Here is a 21,794-nt window from a genome sequence, read left to right as displayed (position 1 = left end):
GGAGCCTGTCATTCCTGGAGTTTAGAAGCATCATTTGCATCAGTACACTACACCCGCTCCCCACCAGTCTGCGTCCCAGGTTTAAAACATTCCCGCGAAAACAGTAATAAAGAAAACGGTGTCCATTAACAAAATAGAAGTCATTTTATTTTTAAACGTGTGTTGGAAGGGGGTGAAGGGGGTATGTAACTGGAGAGGATACTGAACATTTAGTGGGTAAAGAAAGGGGGGCAGGTTCAGCTTCTCTGTACATAAACTTAATAGTCACAGGTTACCCTGCTCACTCAGGAACCTAGCTTTCAGAGCCTCCCGGATGCACAGCGCGTCCCGCTGGGCTCTTCTAATCGCCCGGCTGTCTGGCTGGGAGTAATCAGAAGCCAGGCTATTTGCCTCAACCTCCCACCCCGCCATAAAGGTCTCCCCCTTGCTCTCATAGAGATTGTGGAGCACACAGCAAGCTGCTATAACAATGGGGATATTGGTTTCGCTGAGATCACAGCGAGTCAGTAAGCTTCTCCATCTCCCCTTGAGACGGCCAAAAGCACACTCCACCACCATTCTGCACTTGTTCAGCCGGTAGTTGAAGAGTTCTTTTTCAGTGTCCAGGGTGCCAGTATAGGGCTTCATGAGCCAGGGCATTAGCGGGTAGGCTGGGTCCCCGAGGATCACTGTAGGCATCTCCACATCCCCAAGAGTTATTTTGTGGTCCGGGAAGTAAATACCTTCCTGCAGCCGTCTAAACAGACCAGAGTTCCTGAAAACGCGAGCGTCATGAACCTTGCCCGGCCATCCGACGTTGATGTTTGTAAAACGTCCCCGATGGTCCACCAGTGCTTGTAGCACCATTGAAAAGTAGCCCTTTCTGTTAATGTACTGGCTGGCCTGGTGGTCCGGTCCCAGGATAGGGATGTGAGTTCCATCTATAGCCCCACCGCAGTTTGGGAATCCCATCGCGGCGAAGCCATCTATGATGGCCTGCGCGTTTCCCAGGGTCACTACCTTTGAGAGCAGTACCTCAACGATTGCGTTGGCTACTTGCATCACAACAACCCCCACGGTAGATTTGCCCACGCCAAAGTGGTTCGCGACTGACCGGTAGCTGTCTGGCGTTGCAAGCTTCCAGAGGGCTATGGCCACTCGCTTCTGGACAGTCAGGGCTGCTCGCATCCGGGTGTCATTGCACTTCAGGGCAGGGGACAGCAACTCACAAAGTTCCAGGAAAGTCCCCTTCCGCATGCGAAAGTTTCGCAGCCAGTGGGATTCATCCCAGACCTGCAGCACTATGCAGTCCCACCAGTCCGTGCTTGTTTCCCGGGCCCAGAATCGCCGTTCCACAACATCCACATGACCCATTGTCACCGTGATGTCCTCAGCGCTGGGTCCCGTGCTTTCTGACAGGCCTGTGCTACTCTCAGACTTCAGGCCCTCACCGCGGTGCCGTAGCCTCCTCGCCCGATTTATCTGCATCTGCCTCTGGGAAAGGTGGATGATAAGCTGCGCGGCGTTGACAACGGACACAACTGCAGCGATGGTCGCAGCGGGCTCCATGCTCGCAGTGGGCTCCATGCTCGCAGTGCTGTGGCGTCCGCACTGTCACTGACCAGAAAAGTGCGCAAACTGATTTCCCGCCGGCGCTTTCATGGAGGGAGGGAGGGCGGTAGTGACGGACGGATGACGACAGTTACCCAAAAGCACCCTCGAGACATTTTTTTACCCAGAAGGCATTGGCGGCTCGACCCAGAATTCCAATGGGCAGCAGGGACTGCGGGAACTGTGGGATAGCTGCCCAAAGTGCACCGCTTCCAATGTCGACGCTTTCCCCATTAGTGTGGACTCACAAAGTCGAATTACTGTCCTTAGTGTGGACACACACGTTCGACTTTGCAATATCGATTCCACATATTCGATTTAAGTGAAATCGAACTACTCTCGTAGTGTAGACATACCCTTAATATGAGAAGTATACCAGTTCTATTGGAACTCATTTAAACATATCTGGTACCAGAAAGAAGGCTGACCTATTAAAATAAGAAAAGTTGGATTTTAAAATGGCGCTCATCTTGCTGTGGCTAGATCTCGATAACTGACATAACATTTGAAGTGTCTTGGGGACACTTGCTGAGGGAGGTACATCATGTCATGCGCTTGGGAGGAATAGGGGTGAAATCCTGATCCTATTCAAGGCAATGGCAAAACTCCCATTTACTTCAGTAGGGCCAAGATTTCAATCTAGGAGTCTAGATTTCAACATACGAACAGTAGTTTTCCATTCTAACTTTCCCCTTCCCCCCCGGCAGCCTCAGCCACCTGTTAAACACTGATAAATTGCTTTGACAAATCATGGCTAACTCAGGGCTTCCCTGCTCCATAGAACTCTGGAGTCTAGTGGTTCTGACTCACATTTCTTAAAAAGCATGTGCACACAAAATTAATTATACACTTGTAAGCTTGCAAGACCCAAAGTCTATTGGTTTCCTTTAAATCAATCTATTTGGCTGGAATTCATTCACTATTACCTGCTACAAAGTCTGTACTGATGAGTTTAGTTTCAGGAACCAAAGATCAAGACCACAACTCAGTCTGCTAGCCACACTGTTCTTTCCTTAGCATGAACGTGTGTGAGAAATCGCTTGTCACAACTTTGCTGCCATCTGCTGCTGAGACTTAGGAAAATACACCAGTCATTTTTCAAATACTAAGCCCCACTGAAGAGTTCGTTTTAGTAACAAGCCTGTCTCAAGTGTTCTACTTTATTTACCTGTTTCCAAACTCCACCATCAATGACTGCCTAACAAAAAGGAGATTGTACCCTTCTGCTTTTCTTTATATAAATCCTTCCTTAAAGTCTACCTTTTCAAGCAGTCACCCCTCCCTCCTGATTAATTATTCCTATAGTGTCCAACTCCTGAACTATGTCTTGAGTTTTTCTTGTTTTACTGCTCATACAGCTTGCTGGTTTCTAAATTAACTGCAACCACTCAGGAAAGAGACCTGAACATCATTGTGGACAGCTCAATAAAAATCTCTGCTCAATACATAGTAGTTGTCAAAAAAAAGCAAACAAAACTGTTAGGGTGTATAAAGGATAGGATAGAAAACCATTCTGAAAATATTATGCTGCCATTACATACATCAATGGTCCACCTTCATTTGGAATACCATGCTCTCTTCTGGTCACCCTACCTTAAACACAGATATAGCAGAAATTGAAGAGATCTCAGATGCATGGTGAAAATGATTAGAGGACATGAAAAGATATGAATAGGGACTGAAATGAATGGGACTGTTTAGATGAGATAGGAGACAAGGAGAGACACAAGAGTTATACAAAATACTGAATGGTACAAAGAAGGTAAATTAGGCACTCATATTTACATGTTAACATAACATAAGAGAAAGGGGACAGTCTATAAAACTGAAAGGCAGTAAGTTTAAAAGTGATAGAAGGGGGTTTTTTAAATTTGTTTTTTATGCAATGCATAATTAACTTGTAGAACTCATTGCCATAAGAAACCATTGAGACCAACAGCATAGTAGGATTAAAAAAAATTATCAGACATGTATATGGAAATGAACATCCACAGTTACATTTAGTAGGATTTTTTAAAATAATGGATCTAAACCCGTAATTTCAGGGAACAAACCAACCACTAGTTTGTTCCATAATTGTCTACAGGGACAAGATACTGAACTAGATGAAATACTGGTTTGATTTCTATATGTCATGTTATTAAGAGTTTAGGATACTTTTTTCTGAGGAATTAATCCATTGATTTCATTATTGTGATCCTAACTCATGCTAATCTAGTGTGAGACACAACAGTCAGTTTTCAATCATGATCAATTTCTGACACTTTCTTGCCACTGCCTGCAGAACCCACACTGTTGAGAGCATTATGGGAGACACTTTCGTGTTCCTACTTTTGCCAGGCTTGTCAGAAGTCACTGGTTAATAGTCAGGGTACAACTGCACTTTGGTTTGAGTTAATGTACCTGCATTTTCTTGACCTCTGGGAAATCCCCAGGCGAGATATGGTGCTCTCGTTGCAGTTCGATATAGATTTCAGGTAATCTGCTGATCAGCTCCCTCTTCTTGTTCTCTTTTCCAAATACAGATGGCATTTCCTTCTTTAGATGGCTGATAATATAAGCATGAACCTAGAAGAAATGGATGAAGGTTGGCATTATTATGTAGAATCAAAAATCCATGCCAGTATTCCTCCTCCTGGCTATAAAAGGAAATGTGAAAGATGAGTTGGGTATTAACACATCTTAGGGACAACGTACATCGACTATGGTTTATTGAGAAATACATTAAAATAGACAAACTGCTGATAAGAACATAACATAAGAACATAAGAATGGCCGTACTGTGTCAGACCAAAGGTCCATCCAGCCCAGGATCCTGTCTACTGACAGTGGCCAATGCCAGGTGCCCCAGAGGGAGTGAACCTAACAGGTAATAATCAAGTGATCTCTCTCCTGCCGTCCATCCCCACCCTCTGACAAACAGTGGCTAGGGACACCATTCCTTACCCATCCTGGCTAATAGCCATTAATGGAATTAACCTCCCTGAATTTATCCAGTTCTCTTTTAAACCCTGTTATAGTCCTAGCCTTCACAGCCTCCTCAGGCAAGGAGTTCCACAAGTTGGCTGTGCACTATGTGAAGAACTTCCTTTTATTTGTTTTGAACCTGCTACTCGTTAATTTCATTTGGTGCCCCTAGTTCTTATATTATGGGAACAAGTAAATAACTTTTCCTTATTCACTTTCTCCACATCACTCATGATTTTATATACCTCTATCATATCCCCCTTAGTGTCCTCTTTTCCCAAGCTGAAAAGTCCTAGCCTCTTTAATCTCTCCTCATATGGGACCCGTTTCAAACCCCTAATCATTTTTGTTGCCCTTCTCGGAACCTTTTCTAATGCCAGTATATCTTTTTTGAGATGAGGAGACCACATCTGTACGCAGCATCCAAGATGTGGGCGTACCATGGATTTATATAAGGGCAATAAGATATTCTCCATCTTATTCTCTATCCCCTTTTTAATTATTCCTAACATCCTGTTTGCTTTGTTGACTGCCGCTGCACACTGCATGGATGTCTTCAGAGAACTATCCACGATGACTCCACGATGTCTTTTTCCTGATTAGTTGTAGCTAAATTAGCCACCATCATATTGTATGTATAGTTGGGGTTATTTTTCCCAATGTGCATTACTTTACATTTATCCACATTAAATTTCATTTGCCGTTTTGTTGCCCAATCACTTAGTTTTGTGAGATCTTTTTGAAGTTCTTCACAGTCTGCTTTAGTCTTATGATCTTGAGCAGTTTAGTATCATCTGCAAACTTTGCCACCTCACTTTTTACCCCTTTCTCCAGATCAGGGGTCAGCAACCTTTCAGAAGTGGTGTGCCGAGTCTTCATTTATTCACTCTAATTTAAGGTTTTGCGTGCCAGTAATACATTTTAACGTTTCTATAAGTCTATAATATATAACTAAACTCTTGTTGTATGTAAAGTAAATAAGGTTTTTAAAATGTTTAAGAAGCTTCATTTAAAATTAAATTAAAATGCAGAGCCCCCCGGACCGGTGGCCAGGACCCGGGCAGTGTGAGTGTCACTGAAAATCAGCTCGCGTGCTGCCTTCGGCACGCATGCCATAGGTTGCCTACCCCTGCTCCAGATCATTTATGAATAAGTTGAATAGGATTGGTCCTAGGACTGACCCTTGGGGAACACCACTAGTTACCCCTCTCCATTCTGAAAATTTACCATTTATTCCCACCCTTTGTTCCCTGTCTTTTAACCAGTTTTCAATCCATGAAAGGATCTTCTCTCTTATCCCATGACAACTTAATTTACATAAGATCCTTTGGTGAGGAACCTTGTCAAAGGCTTTCTGGAAATCTAAGTACACTATGTCCACTGGATCCCCCTTGTCCATGTGTTTGCTGACCCCTTCAAAGAAATCTAATAGATTAGTAAGACATGATTTCCCTTTACAGAAACCATGTTGACTTTTGCCCAACAATTTATGTTCTTCTATGTGTCTGACAATTTTATTCTTTACGATTGTTTCAACTAATTTGCCTGGTACTGACGTTAGACTTATCGGTCTGTAATTTCAGGGATCACCTCTAGAGCCCTTTTTAAATATTGGAGTTACATTAGCTATCTTCCAGTCATTGGGTACAGAAGCTGATTTAAAGGATCTGAAGAGGCCCTTGAGATGTAAGCGAATTTCATGCAGCTCCTACTTTGGGTTTGCGGAAATATGAGTTAACCAGCATTCACTGCCTTCCCCCAAGCCTTCTGATGGGTTTTTGTAAAATAAGCAGGTGTTCTTTAAATTGTCACCCAAAAATGCTTGAAAAATTGAGTGCAGCTATTGAGAAGCACAGTATGACATTCTGTCAGTGCCAACGAGAGTGAAAGCAGTATAGAAGAATTAGGCCATGATCCTGCAACAAAGCTATGTGTGGGTGTCACCTGTGCCTACACAGAGCCCCACTTTTAAGTTTAATTGAAACAACTCCATCTGCCTTGCCAAATAAATTACTTTGGGAAGAGAGAGAGAGCAATCTAAGCAATGTCAAGTGATAGGATGATCGAAGTGGAGTAAGTGACTCAATAGGAATGTGCGTCACTACAGAAGAGGGAGTGCATGGCTTCTATATTTAGGCAACCACAAAAAGATGACAGAGCATGCATCATACTGTAGCAACATTATACCTTGATTGCCTTATGAAGCATGAGCGGGGAAAGCAGAATTATTCCAGCATAAGGAAAGATATTTCTTTAGTATGAATCCTAAAATGTGTGGCTGCTTACATAGCTCACTTGGCCTCTGATCCTACATGACCACTGAAGTCAATGAAACCGCTTGCAGTGTGTAGAGTTAAGCATGTGTCAAAATCTTTTCAGGATTGAGGCCTTACCTTGTAAAAATGTGTGTGTGTGTTTTTTTTAACATATGCATAGATGCAATACACACACATACAAGCAATTATACAAAGAAAAAATCCAAAATGATTTTTCACCAAAACTTAAATAATTATTTCAAAAGAATTTCTAATGTTTTGATAGATTTCAAAAAGTTAGCACCGAGGGAGGTGAGGGGAACAGTGGGAGTGAAAAGCAGCAGAGAGTAGCAGTGGAGAGAACATAGGCATACAAACACCATGGTGATAAGCACAGTACAAATACCTACATAGATACTACAGAACATGTTTTACAGCATTCTATATAAAAGTAACCTGTGAAGGAAAGAAATATGTTTGTACCCTTTCTGGCTTCTAGAGGAGACTTGAAAGGATTCTCCCACTCTCCCCGCCCCCACTGTTTGCTTGAGGATTCTATTGTCAGCTGAAGACCTAGAGATGGTATGACTTCAACTGCCAAGAAACAGAAACCTTGAACAACTGAGAAGGGTTTTTAATCAGACTGTATAATACTTGTGTGTTAGTTAATATCGATTTAATTCAAACTTCGTGTAGACACTTGGGAAAAAGCACTTTATGCTAAGATTCAGACAGCACTGCCCCTTTGACTGAGAGCTGAGAAAGCTCCCACTCTAATTCTTTGGCCCTCCAACTAAAAACAGAAACAAGCCCACTTGATATTCCTGAGTTCTAAGAGTTCTCGGTAGGCCACTTTTGGTATAGCTGCTTTAGTTGCAAGATTTACGTGTGTGTGTGTACTAATGAATTTTTTTTAAAAGGTTGATTTTTGGTCCATATGACAAAGACATTATAGAAATGCACCTAAAAGCAAACTCAAAACCAAACATTCATGCATGGAACATCCTCTCTTGTTTTATAACAAATGTAACCTTGCAATCATCGAGAAAAAGTCACTTCACCCATAGCCTAGCCCTAGAGGATTGCATGGAATCCCTTCACACCAAAACAGATGAGACACAGGTGGCATCATCTGTAGAGGAAACTGGGGTGTGTGTGTTGATGACAAGGTTCAAAAGTGAAGAACCTAGATGCACTGGAAAGTGTCCAAGAAGATAGCCATGTCTCATTTGATTCCAGTGTAAGAATCAAGAGTTCTGAAATGGTTAGTTTTCTTGTTTAAAAAATACACGAAAAACCTTGCAACTGGCAGATCAATTATACACTTGGGATGTAGGCCCAGAACATTCACATTATATGGATTCCAAATGAGAATTAGATACCTGACTGAATTAGCAGAAAAGACTAAACATGACCTTTTAGTTTTAGAAGTCTGACAAACTGAACATTGTTTATAAAATTCCTGTTATCCTTTAAATGCATCATTGCAGAGAACACTATGATTGTTACATTCTCAGATAGGTGAAACCTATTTCTTATAGCAATGAGGAAGAAAAGAGTTAGTGTATGAATGTTCACAATGTGTATATTTCAATTATTTAAACTAGAGTGCTATTATTGAGAAAGACACTGATACAAGGAATACTAATGCTGAAATATGATATGTCTCTAAGTACATGATAAATGACAACTGTAAGAATCAGTTACATCATTACCAGGGGAGGGAGAATAATAATGAAGAATTGGAGGAATACTGCTGGGGTTGTATTTGAAATATTTTTGCTCCTTTGGCTTCATTTTGGTCATCTTAAATGTGATTAATTCACTATTCCTTCAAGATCTAATGGAAGGATCATTACAGTCAAGGTCTGTGGACAGCTACTGCAGTCCTCTAATCACTGACAGACCATATACAGATCAATGTTGCTCCTACACATAAAAACAATCAAACAAAAAACACTATACATTTTTGTTTTCACACATGTTTGTGTTTAAATTTTTGCACAGATGGAGGAATGGAGAAAAAATTAAAATGACAACTTTTGGTATACAAATTCTAGATCTGCAGGAAGGGAGATGTATGGGTAATGCACACTTCTAACACAATACCAATTAATAACAGCCCTACAGGATTTAATAGATTTATATATGTATAAAGCATCTAGGAAAAATATGGAACTGCAAGTTTGAAAGGCACAATTACTACAATCCTGCACTTTTATTCCAACTGACTACAATTCCGTAAATATCACACATGTTTTATAATATAAGAATGTTTTCCATCTTCAAAATATTTTATAACGAATACCTAACACCCTTGTGGCTTTGAAGTGACACTAGAAAGGAATGATAAGATAAGAAAGGAATGATAAGAACTTGACAGTGAGATGGGAATTCACTTGTTTTATTTTTGGATATGTTATGAGTTTCAGGACAGACTGGGAAGGTGTTGCGGGTGTTTAGAGAAATGGACCAAGATAAAATACTTCACAATGATTTTGTTCAAAGAAGAGTGTGCAGCTCTGCATAAAAAATGTGTTTCTGAATGACAGCTATTTTAAGATCAGCTAGGACTGAGACATATTACACTGCTGTTGCTTGGATAAGCAGCTGACTTCCCTTTCCATGGCTGTCAATTTACTACATTCAATGAACATTAATTTCACTTAAAAAAATTCAATTTCATCCATTTTTATTTTGTATTTAAACAGGATTTCTGTTGATTAAGAGTCATCTGCTCTTGATGCTTCTCAGTCATCACAATCAATTACTTTGAAAGGGATTAGTATGCCAATAAGATTGATTAAATCAGATGAGAACTGCAGGAAGGACAGATTAACTTTTAAGAAACAAATATTAATAGAAACATGATATCAAAATGGAATTTTAAATAATGATTGACAATTGTTTCTAAAGATATTTTTTTCAAAATATTCCAGGCAATATCAGTAGTCCTAGTCCCCAATTTTCCACATCACTAACTCATTTCACTAAGGGCTTGCCTACACAGGAAAGTTTTACTGTATAGTCAATTAAACCATATAGTTAAAATGGCATAACAACCCCCCCACATAGACATTCTTATTCCAGTGTAAGAGTGGCTTTTTCTTTGGTTTAGTTTCCCAAGCGACAAACTGATAAAAGGCCCTCAGATACCGTAATAAGAATGTTCACACAGGATGTTAGACCAGTATAACTATATTATAGGTTCAAACTCGCACCTTAGCCTACACAGGTATAATTTACCCATGCAGACAAGCCCCAAAATACCATCATCTGCATTTGTATGTCACAGAAATCTTTAATAAGTAGCAAATTTCTTCTACAATAGCTTCAAAGTTATTTGATTTTTCTTCCTTCCGATTTTTCAGCAAAAAACATTTTCAAATCATTTGCCTGCTGAGATTTAGAAAAGGAAAGGTGCTAATTATTAAACATTCCCTAGGGCTTTGCAGAAGAACAGAATATCAGAGTACTTTTGCTAGTATTCTATCTGGAATTTTAATACTATACAATAAAGGAAGTCTACTACGGAAGAGAAGGAAATATTTAGAGGAAACCATTTAAAACACAGCAATTGAAGTTTATCCAGGTTGGGCCTAGACAGGAAAGGACAGCAGAAGCTAGTGTCATTAAGTAGGGATTTTGAAGACTAGCGTAAGTAATAATCAGAAAGCTTTAAAATTATAAACAAGCAATCTGGTGATGATTCCAAGAGCTTTACAAATAAGATGCTAGTTTGAAGAATAATTAGAGGCCTAACAAAAAATTAAGTCCACACTTTCAATAGGCAATCTAAATAAAAATCAAATACTGCCAAGCCTAGACATATGAACACAAGTCAAGTAGCTACTGCAAGGAGCAGTTATCTGATTAGCACATGCAAATACTATTTTCTGTCGTTTAAAACAGAGGACAATGTTGGTAGGGCATCTGCCTTGAATGGACCTCTTAGAACTCACTTCCTCCCAGGTCTGTCAGAGACTAGGATTTCTTCTGGAAATGATGCCAAGCCCACCTTTAGCTGAGTATGTGGGAGATGATGGGTTGGGAATACAGAAGGTTTAATCAGGGGATATTACTTTTACCATTGGGTTGGCTTGCACAACAGTGATATACGGGCAGTTCTGTTAAGTAAGTGAATGTTTTTAAGTTTCAATATGGCAGTATTACTCCTTTTAATAGATGTGAAGTGCCAAAGTGGGGTATGTGTGGTATATATATATATATAAAAAAAATCAACATAAATTTTGATTAAGGAGAAGTTACTTCCCATGGGCAGTAGGTTGGTTGGCCATGATCTAGTACAAATGCTGTGTGCTGCCATATGTGCGAGAGGAAGTAAGTGTCTGGGTCTGAACTGTGATCTTTGATCCAGGAACCGCAAGTGCTGTGAAGGTGGTACACTTGGCATTTTGGTGAAGGGGGCATCTTGTTTTATTCAGTCATCAGCTGCTCTGCCTAGCAGCTGTTGATGAGCTCCAGGGAGTACATACGAATGGCCCTACTGGATCAGACCATATGGTCCATCTAGACCAGTATCCTGTCTGTGACAGTGGGTAGTGCCAGATGCTTCTGGCCATTGGAGGTTTAGGCACTTGTGCAGCACAGAGTTGTATCCTTCACCATTTTGACTAATAGCCATTGATGGACCTATCCCTCCATGAACCTACCTAATTCTTTTTTGAACAGTTATAGTTTTGGCTTTCACAACATCCCATGACAATGAGTTCCACAGGTTGACTGTGCATTGTGTTTAGAAGTATTTATTTTGTTTGTTTTAAACCTGCTGCCTATTAATTTCATTTGGTGACCCCTAGTTCTTGTGTTATGTGAAGGGGTAAATAACACTTCCTATTCACTTTCTCCACATTATTCATGATTTTACAGAGCTCTATCATATCCCCCCCTAGTTATGTTAGTAGTATGAAGTTCTCCTTACTAGAAAGAGGAGGTATCCTAGAAGATTTCAAGTCTCCGTCAAAAGGCAGAGAGAAGCAGCATCCTAAAACACAGTACTTTTCCTTCTATGGCCATCTAGAAGGGTCCACTGATTGGCTCACCACATTACTGTCCATCTCCAACACATAATTTAACAATAATTTTTCCTTTAACTTTGTTAACCGTATCCATTTTCCAGAAAACACCTTGTTTCTGGGTGGGGAGGGAAAGACATGAGAGGAGAGAGTAAGAATGAATGAAACAAACATAGAAGAGATTGGTCATTGAAAATAAAGTTGGCTCTATTCCTGTTTTACCTTTGCAAGTCTTGCCCTCTTGATGAGATCATTGAGTTTCCGCACAGCTGCCTTCTGTGGGAGACTCTGAATGTCTCGGAAGAGATCCTGGGCTTCCACCTCAAAGAGCCTGCGGTTCTCTGTGTTTTGTAGAGGCTGGGCCCAAAAAGAACCAATGTAGACTCGCAACACCTCTGGAGTGTTGATCACCTTTCCCAGGGACCACATGAGTGCACCATAGACCCTCATCAACTGCTGGGTGTCCACCTGGTCAGCCTTGTTCAGCACCACTCGAATCTTGTCATCCTGGCCACGGAATGATTTAATAGCCTCAGAGAACTCATCAGAAATATCCAGCTTATGGGCATCAAAGAGGAGGATGATGCGGTCAACCCGCTCAGCAAACCACTGGAGGACCTGGCAGAAGTCATAGCCTGAAGAGAGAGAATACACCATTGGATGTCACTAAATTGATAACTCTTTATTAAGGATTGTTTAAAGGACCGGCTTATAACCCAGCTGTAGCAGTGTGACTTCTAAACTCAATTCCTAACGCTGGTGTCTCAGTCCTTAGATTGGCAGCAGACTGGGTACACCAGTGGTTCTCAAACTGGGGGTCAGAAGATTATTACATGGGGGGGTCACGGGCTGTCAGCCTCCACCCCAAACCCCGCTTTGCCTCTAGCATTTATAATGGTGTTATACATTAAAAACACTTTTTTATATATTTAAGGGGGGTCGCACTCACAGGCTTGGTATGTGAAAGGGGTCACCAGTACAAAAGTCTGAGAACCCCTGGGGTACACTCTAGGAATGAAGGACTGCACTGTAACACTCCACAGCCCATTAAGCAGTCCAAGTCACAAGAATTTTACCCATTCCAATGATGGCTTTAATGACAGGGTGGGTTGCAGTGAAGAAAAATGAGTCATGATCTTTAAGACTATCTGGGACACAGAACAAAAGGAAGTTTAAAGCAAAAACTATTTTAAAAGTCCACTTGCACAGTTTACAACTCTTGTTGACTGCCTCGCAACAATCCAACTCATTGTCATATTACAAACAGTACTTCAGGAACTCCTCTGGGAATGACACACACAGTCTACAGAAGGCGTAATCTGTTTGTGAAATGGCACTGAGTTTGGTCTGAGTGACTCATCTTACTTGAATGAGGAACAGGTGAACTAGAAGCCAGTTTTCCATCCCTATCCATCCTCTAAAATGAAAAATTACTCCGAAGGACAGTCAGAATGCAAGGATAGTGGTGAGGAAACCTGAACAGAATCCAGAATTCAGCACTCAACAGCATTCACCTTTAATCACTGGCAATGTAGGAAGCTCACCATTAAACTCTAATTTTACACCTTCAGACATTTCACAGTATTGAATGCTTCTTTTACATTTACTTATGAATACAGTCATCATTCATGCATTATATATCCCTTCTGCATAGATAAGCAAAAGGTCCTTATCTTTTACTCTGTGTTATTGTCCCCTGTTCTCCATATTACTAATTTCTTATTTCTATGAAGCAGGTAACACAAATGGGGAAGAGGGTACCCATTCTAAAATCATTTACTTCTCCCTGAAATAATGCCTGCTTAGTCAAGAAAATTCACATCCACATCATAGTTGAAGCTGTTTGCCAGCTGTTAAAAAAAAATCAGTAAATAATCACAAGAAAAATAAGTTTACTGAATCATTAGCGACCATGCTTCCAAGATGCCTGCTGCGAGCAGTCAACCCTCCAATGCTTTCCAATAGGAAATTGGCTAGAGGCAGTGTCTAGGAACTCAAAGATATACATGAAAACATTTCAGTGCCAAATTCTGCCATAAAGCACATAGCTGTAGCACCAGTGGGCAGAGGTTGGCCTTAAGTCTTTTATTTAAACCATTAAATCATTAAATTTGACAAGTACATAGTATATGAAACCAAAAACTAGACGCTCTAAGTATATTACTTAAAATCTTCCCAATTTTTGCCCTCAAGTCTAACTCCATTACAAATCCAGCACACTCATGCCAAATAAGATGGCAAGACTATGCTAAGAAATCTTTACTGAGCTCAAAGCAGATTCAGGTCAGATTCATTAAACAGTTAAAAATAAATAAATAAATAAATAAAAAGCAAATGCTACACCTCCCATTAAGAAAATTGCTTAGCAAGGAATACAAAATCCAATCCCTTTCCGGGTTACTCAGTCTTTTTTTTTCCTTACTTTTTTTCTTAAGAGCAGTTCAGGAGGAGCAGAACAAAACCCAATGGAAAAAAAGAACATGAACAAGACAAATCCAAAAGATAATTCTTGTTACCCCAAGGTGTAACATTTAATCCAAAAATATTTGATTACTTATCAGTGTTCTTTATAAAAACTATAGAAATAATAATCAAAAGTGAGGAAAAAACTAACAACACACAAACCACTTCAATCTGCAACATGAATTTCCTGTCTGAAGGATAAAATTAGAATGGGGGAGGGAGACCCACTCCCGGGTTAGGCAGAACGCCAAACTACCCAAAAATATGAATTATATATCACCCACACTAATCTGAAACATCTAGCAGCTTGGTTTGGATTTTTATTAGTTTGGAAGAAAAACATTATTAAGTCATGCATTTCAATCCAAACATAATGATGCAAACTAGTGAATTTAAAATAGCCGTTTTTAATAAAATTTAAGTTTTGCAGAGTTGACTAAGTGAACCAATCCCTGTTGTTAAAGGGTTGGTTGAAAATTTTCCATTAAAACTGTTTTTCAACAGAAAACTGAGTACTGAACTAAATGAACATTGGTGGAAAGCGTTTTCTTTCCCCAGAAAACTTCAACTTTGAGTTTTTGGTGAAAAAACATTTCGCCTTTCAGTTTTTCAATGAAAATAATTTTCATTTTCTGTAGAAAATAAACCCATTTTCTGACCATCTCTAGCAGTTATATGACTTTGGTATAACCATAGTAGAAATCTCAGCCATGGTTAAACATTTCAGCCAAATATTTCTAGCCCTTTTTATTTCTCTGATGTTTCACTGAGGCCAAGTTAACTATCTTGGTTTATGTGAATTATTGTAGTATGCCCACAAACAGCACTTGCTCCAGCATTTGCCACAATGTGCAGGTGCAGCACACATCCCGTAATTCAATTACGGTCTGTCTTTAACCAGTTCCTCAGAAACTCCACAGCTAATCAAATACTTGTGTGACATCCATAGTTTTGGGTCTTCTAACCCTTCTCTTACCTTCCATTTCTAAATTTAACACAGTTTCTTATATATTCTTCTGGTCTTCTTTTCATGTGCCCAAACCATCTAAGCCTGGATTCCCTCAGCTTTTCTATAATTGATACCACCTTCACATTTCCCCTAATTCGTTTGTCCCAAACATGGTTAAACATTGTAACTTACGGCATCTATTTTATCATTGCCACTTCCACTGTATTCAAGATCTGCTCCGGTCTCTTCCTTAGTGTCCAGCATTCAGTCAAACAAAAGTGTTGGCCTAACCACTATCTTGTAGATCTTACTTTTTAATGTGACAGGCATTCTCCTATTGCAGATCACTCCCCTCACTTATCTCCATTTAGTCCATGCCTTTCCTTTTCTACTTATAAGTTCGTCGCTGAGTTCGCCATTATCCTGTACTATCAAACCTAGGTACTTGAACTTCTGTATCTCTGGTAATGGCTGGCCCCCTAGACTTACAGTCCCGTTGTCTTCCTACAAGGTATCATCAAATCTACAGACGATCTACTCTGTTTTTCTGCCAGTTTTCATGCCATTTCTTTCAAGTACACATCCCCATCCCTCTAAATCTTATCCATTTCCTCTTTATTCTCCCGCATGAGCACGACATTGTCTGCAAAAAACATGCGCCATGGTGCCACTCTTTGGATGTTTTTTGTAACTGCACTGAACACCAACGTAAACACAAAGGGGTTTAATACCGAGCCTTGATGTACTCTGATTCTTACTAAAGACCATTCAGTTTCTCCATTTGGCTTTCTAACTGTGATAACTAGGGCCCTACCAAATTCATGGTCCACTTTGGTCAATTTCATGATCATAGGATTTTTAAAATCGTAAATTTCATGATTTCACCTATTTAATCTGAAATGTCATGGTGTTGTAATTGTAGGGGTCCTGACCCAAAAAGGAGTTGTGGGGAGTCGCAAGGTTATTGGGCGAGGGATAGCTCAGTGGTTTGAGCATTGGCCTGCTAAACCCAGGGTTGGGAGTTCAATCCTTGAGGGGGCCACTTAGGGATCTGGGGCAAAAATCAGTACTTGGTCCTGCTAGTGAAGGCAGGGGGCTGGACTCAATGACCTTTCAGGGCCCCTTCCAGTTCTATGAGATAGGTATATCTCCATATATTATTATTATTGTAGGGAGAGCTGCGATACTGCTACCCTTACTTCTGCACTGCTGCTGGCGGCGGTGCTGCCTTCAGAGCTGGGCAGCTAGAGAGCGGCGGCTACTGGCCGGGAGCCCAGCTCTGAAGGCAGCACAGTCGCCAGCAGCAGAGCAGAAGTAGGGATGACATGGTATGATATTGCCACTCTTACTTCTGCACTGCTGCTGGCAGGGCACCGCCTTCAGAGCTGGGCACCTGGCTAAAAGCTGCTGCTCTCCAGCCACCCAGATCTGAAGGCAGTGCAGAAGTGAGAGTGGCAATACCGCGCGCCCCATAAAATAACCTTGCGACCCCCCTGCAACTCCCTTTTGGGTCAGGACTCCCAATTTGAGAAACGCTAGTCTCCCCTGTGAAATCTATATAGTATAGGTTACAAGCACACAGAAGACCAGATTTCATGGTGGCAGACCAGATTCCACAGTCCATGATGCGTTTTTCATGGCCGTGAATTTGATAGGGCCCTAGATCTATATTATGGCAACAATGGGGCAATGCGTGTGTCAGGCCTGATGTCAGTTACTGTGGGGGGGGGGAGGAGTTTCTCTGCCACTGAGCCTTGAAGGGCTTCTGGGTCACGATCACCTTAAAGATATTAAACTTTTTGAGAGCTGCCCTGTATAAGACTTAGTACTATTTACAATTAAACATTCTCGCTATGACATTTTTTAAAAAATGTGGGCTAGGTTCAGCATTTTTCCTGTTGCCTTTCCTGTTTCTCCTGTTACTTCAAACACTTGTTTGGTAATTACTTTACAATTATGGCCAAAAGCACACAGAAGACCAGATTTCACATATGTACTAGCAGAACTGTAGACATCTGATCCAGGGAGCTAGAGACTATGTTTTGCTTGGCAATAAACCTAGCCGGGTGCCTTCGTACCTTATCGGAGTCTGTGGTCATTGGGCGGTTCGCTGGAGATCTGCTGTGCCAGCTATCTGCGCAGAGCTGGGACAGCACACAGGAAGAACACACATGCACGCAACCGACTTATCAACATTGAACAGAGCAGAGCACCACACCGGTGGCGTCTGACGACAACATATACCTCATGGTTCAACAGTATCAAGCAGCCAAGATTTTTTTTTTTTTTTAAACTATGCCTCCCCCTTCATTTCATGTTAATGTAAGCGGTTAACTGTTGATGTAAACCAGGAAGAGCTGCTAAATGTGTTTTGTTGTAATTGAAATGGAAGCTTCTCCAGTGCCCCACCTCCTTCCTTCCCTTCCACTTATTTTCTTTTCAGATCCTGTAGGCAACAAACACATGTCTGAAATAACTCAGCAAACATCACACCTTGTGTTACCACAGAACCTTCTCACGTATGGCAAGGTGCCCACAGCATATACACGTCCCCCAGGCGTCATATTGCTATGTATTTACACATACTGCTTGAAATCTCCTGCAAGTTTAATGAGAGGCTAGACGCATAATAAAGTTTATGGAATATCTTGCTTGTTCATAAGGGCAGGACAATGGTGTTTTCAAATAAAGCCAGCTTTGAAAAGTGCACAGAACCTAACCTTGGAAAGGGGAATGTAAATTTTTGTCCCTTTTCAAAGTTGTCAGTTGCTCTTTCTTGAGTAACTAGTCGAATTTTCCAAAGCTTTTAATAAAATATATGGGTAGGTAGTCATGCTGAAGGGCAAGCACCAGGGTGGGTTTATTAATACAGAAGAAAGCTTAATATCTTACATTTTAAATTATACAGTTTCTACATTGGATTTTAATTAGTCAACACAGGATTAATTTTACTTATTCCCAGTAAATTAGTAATGCTTGTTAAGTCTTTCTTGCAATTATGTTTGCACATATAAACTGATAGTTAATAGTTAAACCATTCAACAATTGCTTCATAGAAAAAGAGTGAAACCTTTAACTCTACGCCCTGAAAGCAAAGAATGGATTTCCTTCCCCACTACGCGCGCACACACAAAATATTACCAGGGAGGCAGATTGCTGCTCACCAAGTTGTCAGAAGGTGACCAAACTTTTCTTTCACAAATGTCATTGAATCAATCAGGTGATTGCCACTGTGAGTGTCAATAATGATGGTAGTCGTATGATATGGACAGTGGATAGAGGGCTCAGACTAGCCATCAGATGGTACTAAATTTCACTTAGCAACCTGGACCAATGCAATACTTCCCCATCTAATTAATTTACTTATGGGGTGGGGAAAAAATCCAGTTTTCACACAAAAAAAAAAAAAGCTTAAAGGAAAAGTAGAAGGAAACTGAAAGTTAAAAAAGGTTGTTGAAATATGAAATTTAGAAATAATGAGAAAAGCGACTCTTCCAAATAAACAGCACTATGGGCTGAGCGATTTCCTGCCACACAAACAGAACGTGAGCTACTAAATACAAGTCAGTCAGCAATCAGCTCAGAAACAAAAGGAAATGGCAGTTCCTATAGAAGATGAACGGGCATCTAATTTTAGTTCGAAACAGTTGGTGAGATAAAATACCAGTATCATATTATTTAAGGTTTGGGCTGAAATAAGAGAAATAAAACATGCTTAATTGGGTACCAGGGCAGTATTAATTGGCTATCTAAGAAATTGCTTCATTTGGCCTTAGCGTAGGTCCAATAAGTAGGAATGACATCACTTGTTTGTAAGGGGTATAAAAAAGTAAACTCTTAAAGGGTTCATTGCTAATACTTGTCTGATCAAGTTGGAGCCCTGACCAACGTGGGTCTAAGCACACCTTGGTATCTTGATCAAATGCTTATACATGGTTTTGTTATGGTTTGGATATGGAAAATTACTTATTACTTAAGCTTTTTAGGCCTGATTAGAGCAATTGTATGAATACCATTCAGCCTCTGGATTTAATAGAGGAATTTATGGCTAAATTAGAGTCGTGGTAATACCCTGCATAAATAATAATTTCAACAAGAATGAAGGGGCAAGAACAAACACCCCTAACTCGCAAGAATGAATCAAGTGTTGCAGGAAAGCAGAGGACAATTCCCACCCCTGAAGGAGGGGGACGGCAGTTTTACTGCTAATAGAAACCAGCTACTTGTGATGTGATCCTCCTTGTTCCCCTCTCCTATGAGTGTTGCTGGTCTACCTGCGTGCAATGGAGATGGTCCCTTTCATATATCCCATTAACCAGAGGGGAAGGGATCACAGGTTCCTATGTCTCTCCTAGGTTCCTAGCTCCAGGGATGAAGAATCCCCTGCTCTGATAGCACCTCTCCACCCCCACCCCACCCTCCAGTATGGCCTTCCTCTGCCACTGCTAGCTGATATTCACAGGATGAGGGTTTAGGGTGAACGAGAACATGGATTTCTGTCCTACTAGCAATTTTCTTCAATCACTGCTGGTCTTTGGATATTGGGGATGCACAGTTCTGCCCCTTTCCACCCCTAGATTGTCTAAAGGGTCCACTGCTAGTTCTCCTCTGTAGATCTTAGCAGCTTGGCTGCCTCCTGCTGCTACCATGGTAGAAATAAAGGGTATGTTTACAATGCAGCCTAGGCCCAGGGCTCACACTCACGCTCAAGCCTTACCCCTCTCTTCTTAGTACACACAAATCACACTAACCCAGGGCTCACACCCAGGGTCCCAGAACCTCACAAGGGTGGAGGGTCTGAGTCAAGCCAGGACCCTACTGCTTTGCAGTATAGACACAGACCCACTGGGCTTGTCCTCTGGGAGTCCGACAACACTACGTATTCCATAGTCCCACAGGCCAACTTCCTTTGTCATCTACATAGCCAAGTTTGGCGGATTGTCAAGTTTTCCCACACTGCACTATGAACAAAGGGCTAGAGTGGCCACATTTTGGAAAGGTGCTAGGAAGAGGGTGGTTAAGCTTGGGCCTGCATAGAATCATGGAAGTGTAGGACTGGAAGGGATCTCAATACGTCATCTTAACCAGTCCCCTGCAATCAGGGTAGGACTTAGTAATGAAGTAATAATAATACATAATGCAGTGTAGGTGTTGGAGCTCCAGGGTGAGACCCAGGATTCAAGAAGTTCTAACCAGGGATTACAAATGAGTGCAGACGCTCAAGCCCTAGGTTAACAAACCCAGGGTCTGCTCACTCGAGTTCTGCTAAGCATGGGCTGACATTGCAGCATCTGCTTTTTGCTCAGATGCTATCAGCATAGGCAGGGCTTAGTTTTGCTAGTGGAGAGGGTAACTCCTAATGGTTTTAAAATACAACCTTTTTTACAAAGCCAGGGTCAAGCATAAAGCCACTCTCAGTAGCTTTAACTCTCACACAACTAGTGTACCAAATAAACTTTCACTAACTATTGGAGAGAAAAAAATGTTAGGACTTGTGCCCTGGGAGACTTAATTCTCATTGCCAGAGGCCAGTCTCCATTTTCTACAAGGCATACTCTGTTTGTTAAGACATTTTAGATACAAGTTCATGAGTAATCTGGACTCTTAAATCCCATTCACATTAGTACACAATTGATTTAGAAAATCATTTAACAAGTTTATATGGTTTAAAATGTGTTAAGTTAAACTATTTTCACACTAAGGTTATTGTTCATACTTCTTCAAGAAGCAGCTCAGAGAGGCTTTGCACTGCACTGAATCACAAGTCTGTTCTCCACAAAACCCATTGTTTACATAAATGTTTGACAATACAATACTCAAAGTAGACCCAACAGCAGCTGTATTTGCACTGATTGAGCAGTCATTATGTCACACGCTCGGGCATGTATCTGAACGTTCAGTTCTTCAAATACATGTGGGTGAGCACAGTGTATTTGCATAATCATCTGAGCAGTAACAGGACTATTTACTCATGTGTACACACCTGAATTTGTTGGAGTGTGCATCTACAACAAAATCCCAATTCTTGATTCCTTGTTCAAAAGTAGATGCTCTGCCAATCTTGGGGTGAATTTACATGAGAGGTTTGCTGTAGAACAAAGCCCTGTTCACACAACAACTAAACTGGCTAAAGCTAACTAGTGTTCAGCAGAACCATATTCTAACAAGACCGAAAAAATAGCTGATCTATGTAATGACACAAAGCTAACATTTTCTGCACCTAGCTATTTAAAATTCAGGAACAGAAATCTATCTTCTCCTCTGTCAATGCCATGTGCACTAGAAACTATACTTCCATTTCTATGGTTATCAGATATTAAGCTACCCTCAAGAAATCACAATGTGATTCATATTATTAAGGAAGAGATCATTATTTTTAAATACACAAAGAGCTTTGCACGCTGGAGTTCTTCCTTCTCTATGTTCAATAAACAGCAAAAGTATCTTAGAGCTGCCATTTACAACTGGCACTGTAGTCACATTTAATACACACACACACACACACACACACACACACACACACACACACACACA

The 21,794-nt window shown here is 40.8% G+C and overlaps 1 protein-coding gene across 1 annotated transcript in view; it reads right to left on the bottom strand.

The window, feature by feature from the left end:
• EHD4 (EH domain containing 4) overlaps positions 1-21,794 on the bottom strand; it is a 66,833-nt gene that overhangs the window by 9,355 nt on the left and 35,684 nt on the right. Inside the window, exons 4-5 of the mRNA XM_026651465.2 lie at positions 12,071-12,483; positions 3,994-4,158 (exon numbers count right to left, since the gene is read on the bottom strand). Of these exons, the coding sequence (XP_026507250.1) occupies positions 3,994-4,158; positions 12,071-12,483 (578 nt within the window). The remainder of the gene's footprint in view (positions 1-3,993; positions 4,159-12,070; positions 12,484-21,794) is intronic.

The sequence above is a fragment of the Terrapene carolina genome, unplaced genomic scaffold, assembly GCF_002925995.2.
Source record: "Terrapene carolina triunguis isolate 2854851 unplaced genomic scaffold, T_m_triunguis-2.0 Scaffold96, whole genome shotgun sequence".
Lineage (NCBI taxonomy): Eukaryota > Metazoa > Chordata > Testudines > Emydidae > Terrapene > Terrapene triunguis.
The sequence above is the reverse complement of the archived record's forward strand: the minus strand, read 5'-3'. Positions and strand labels throughout refer to the sequence as shown.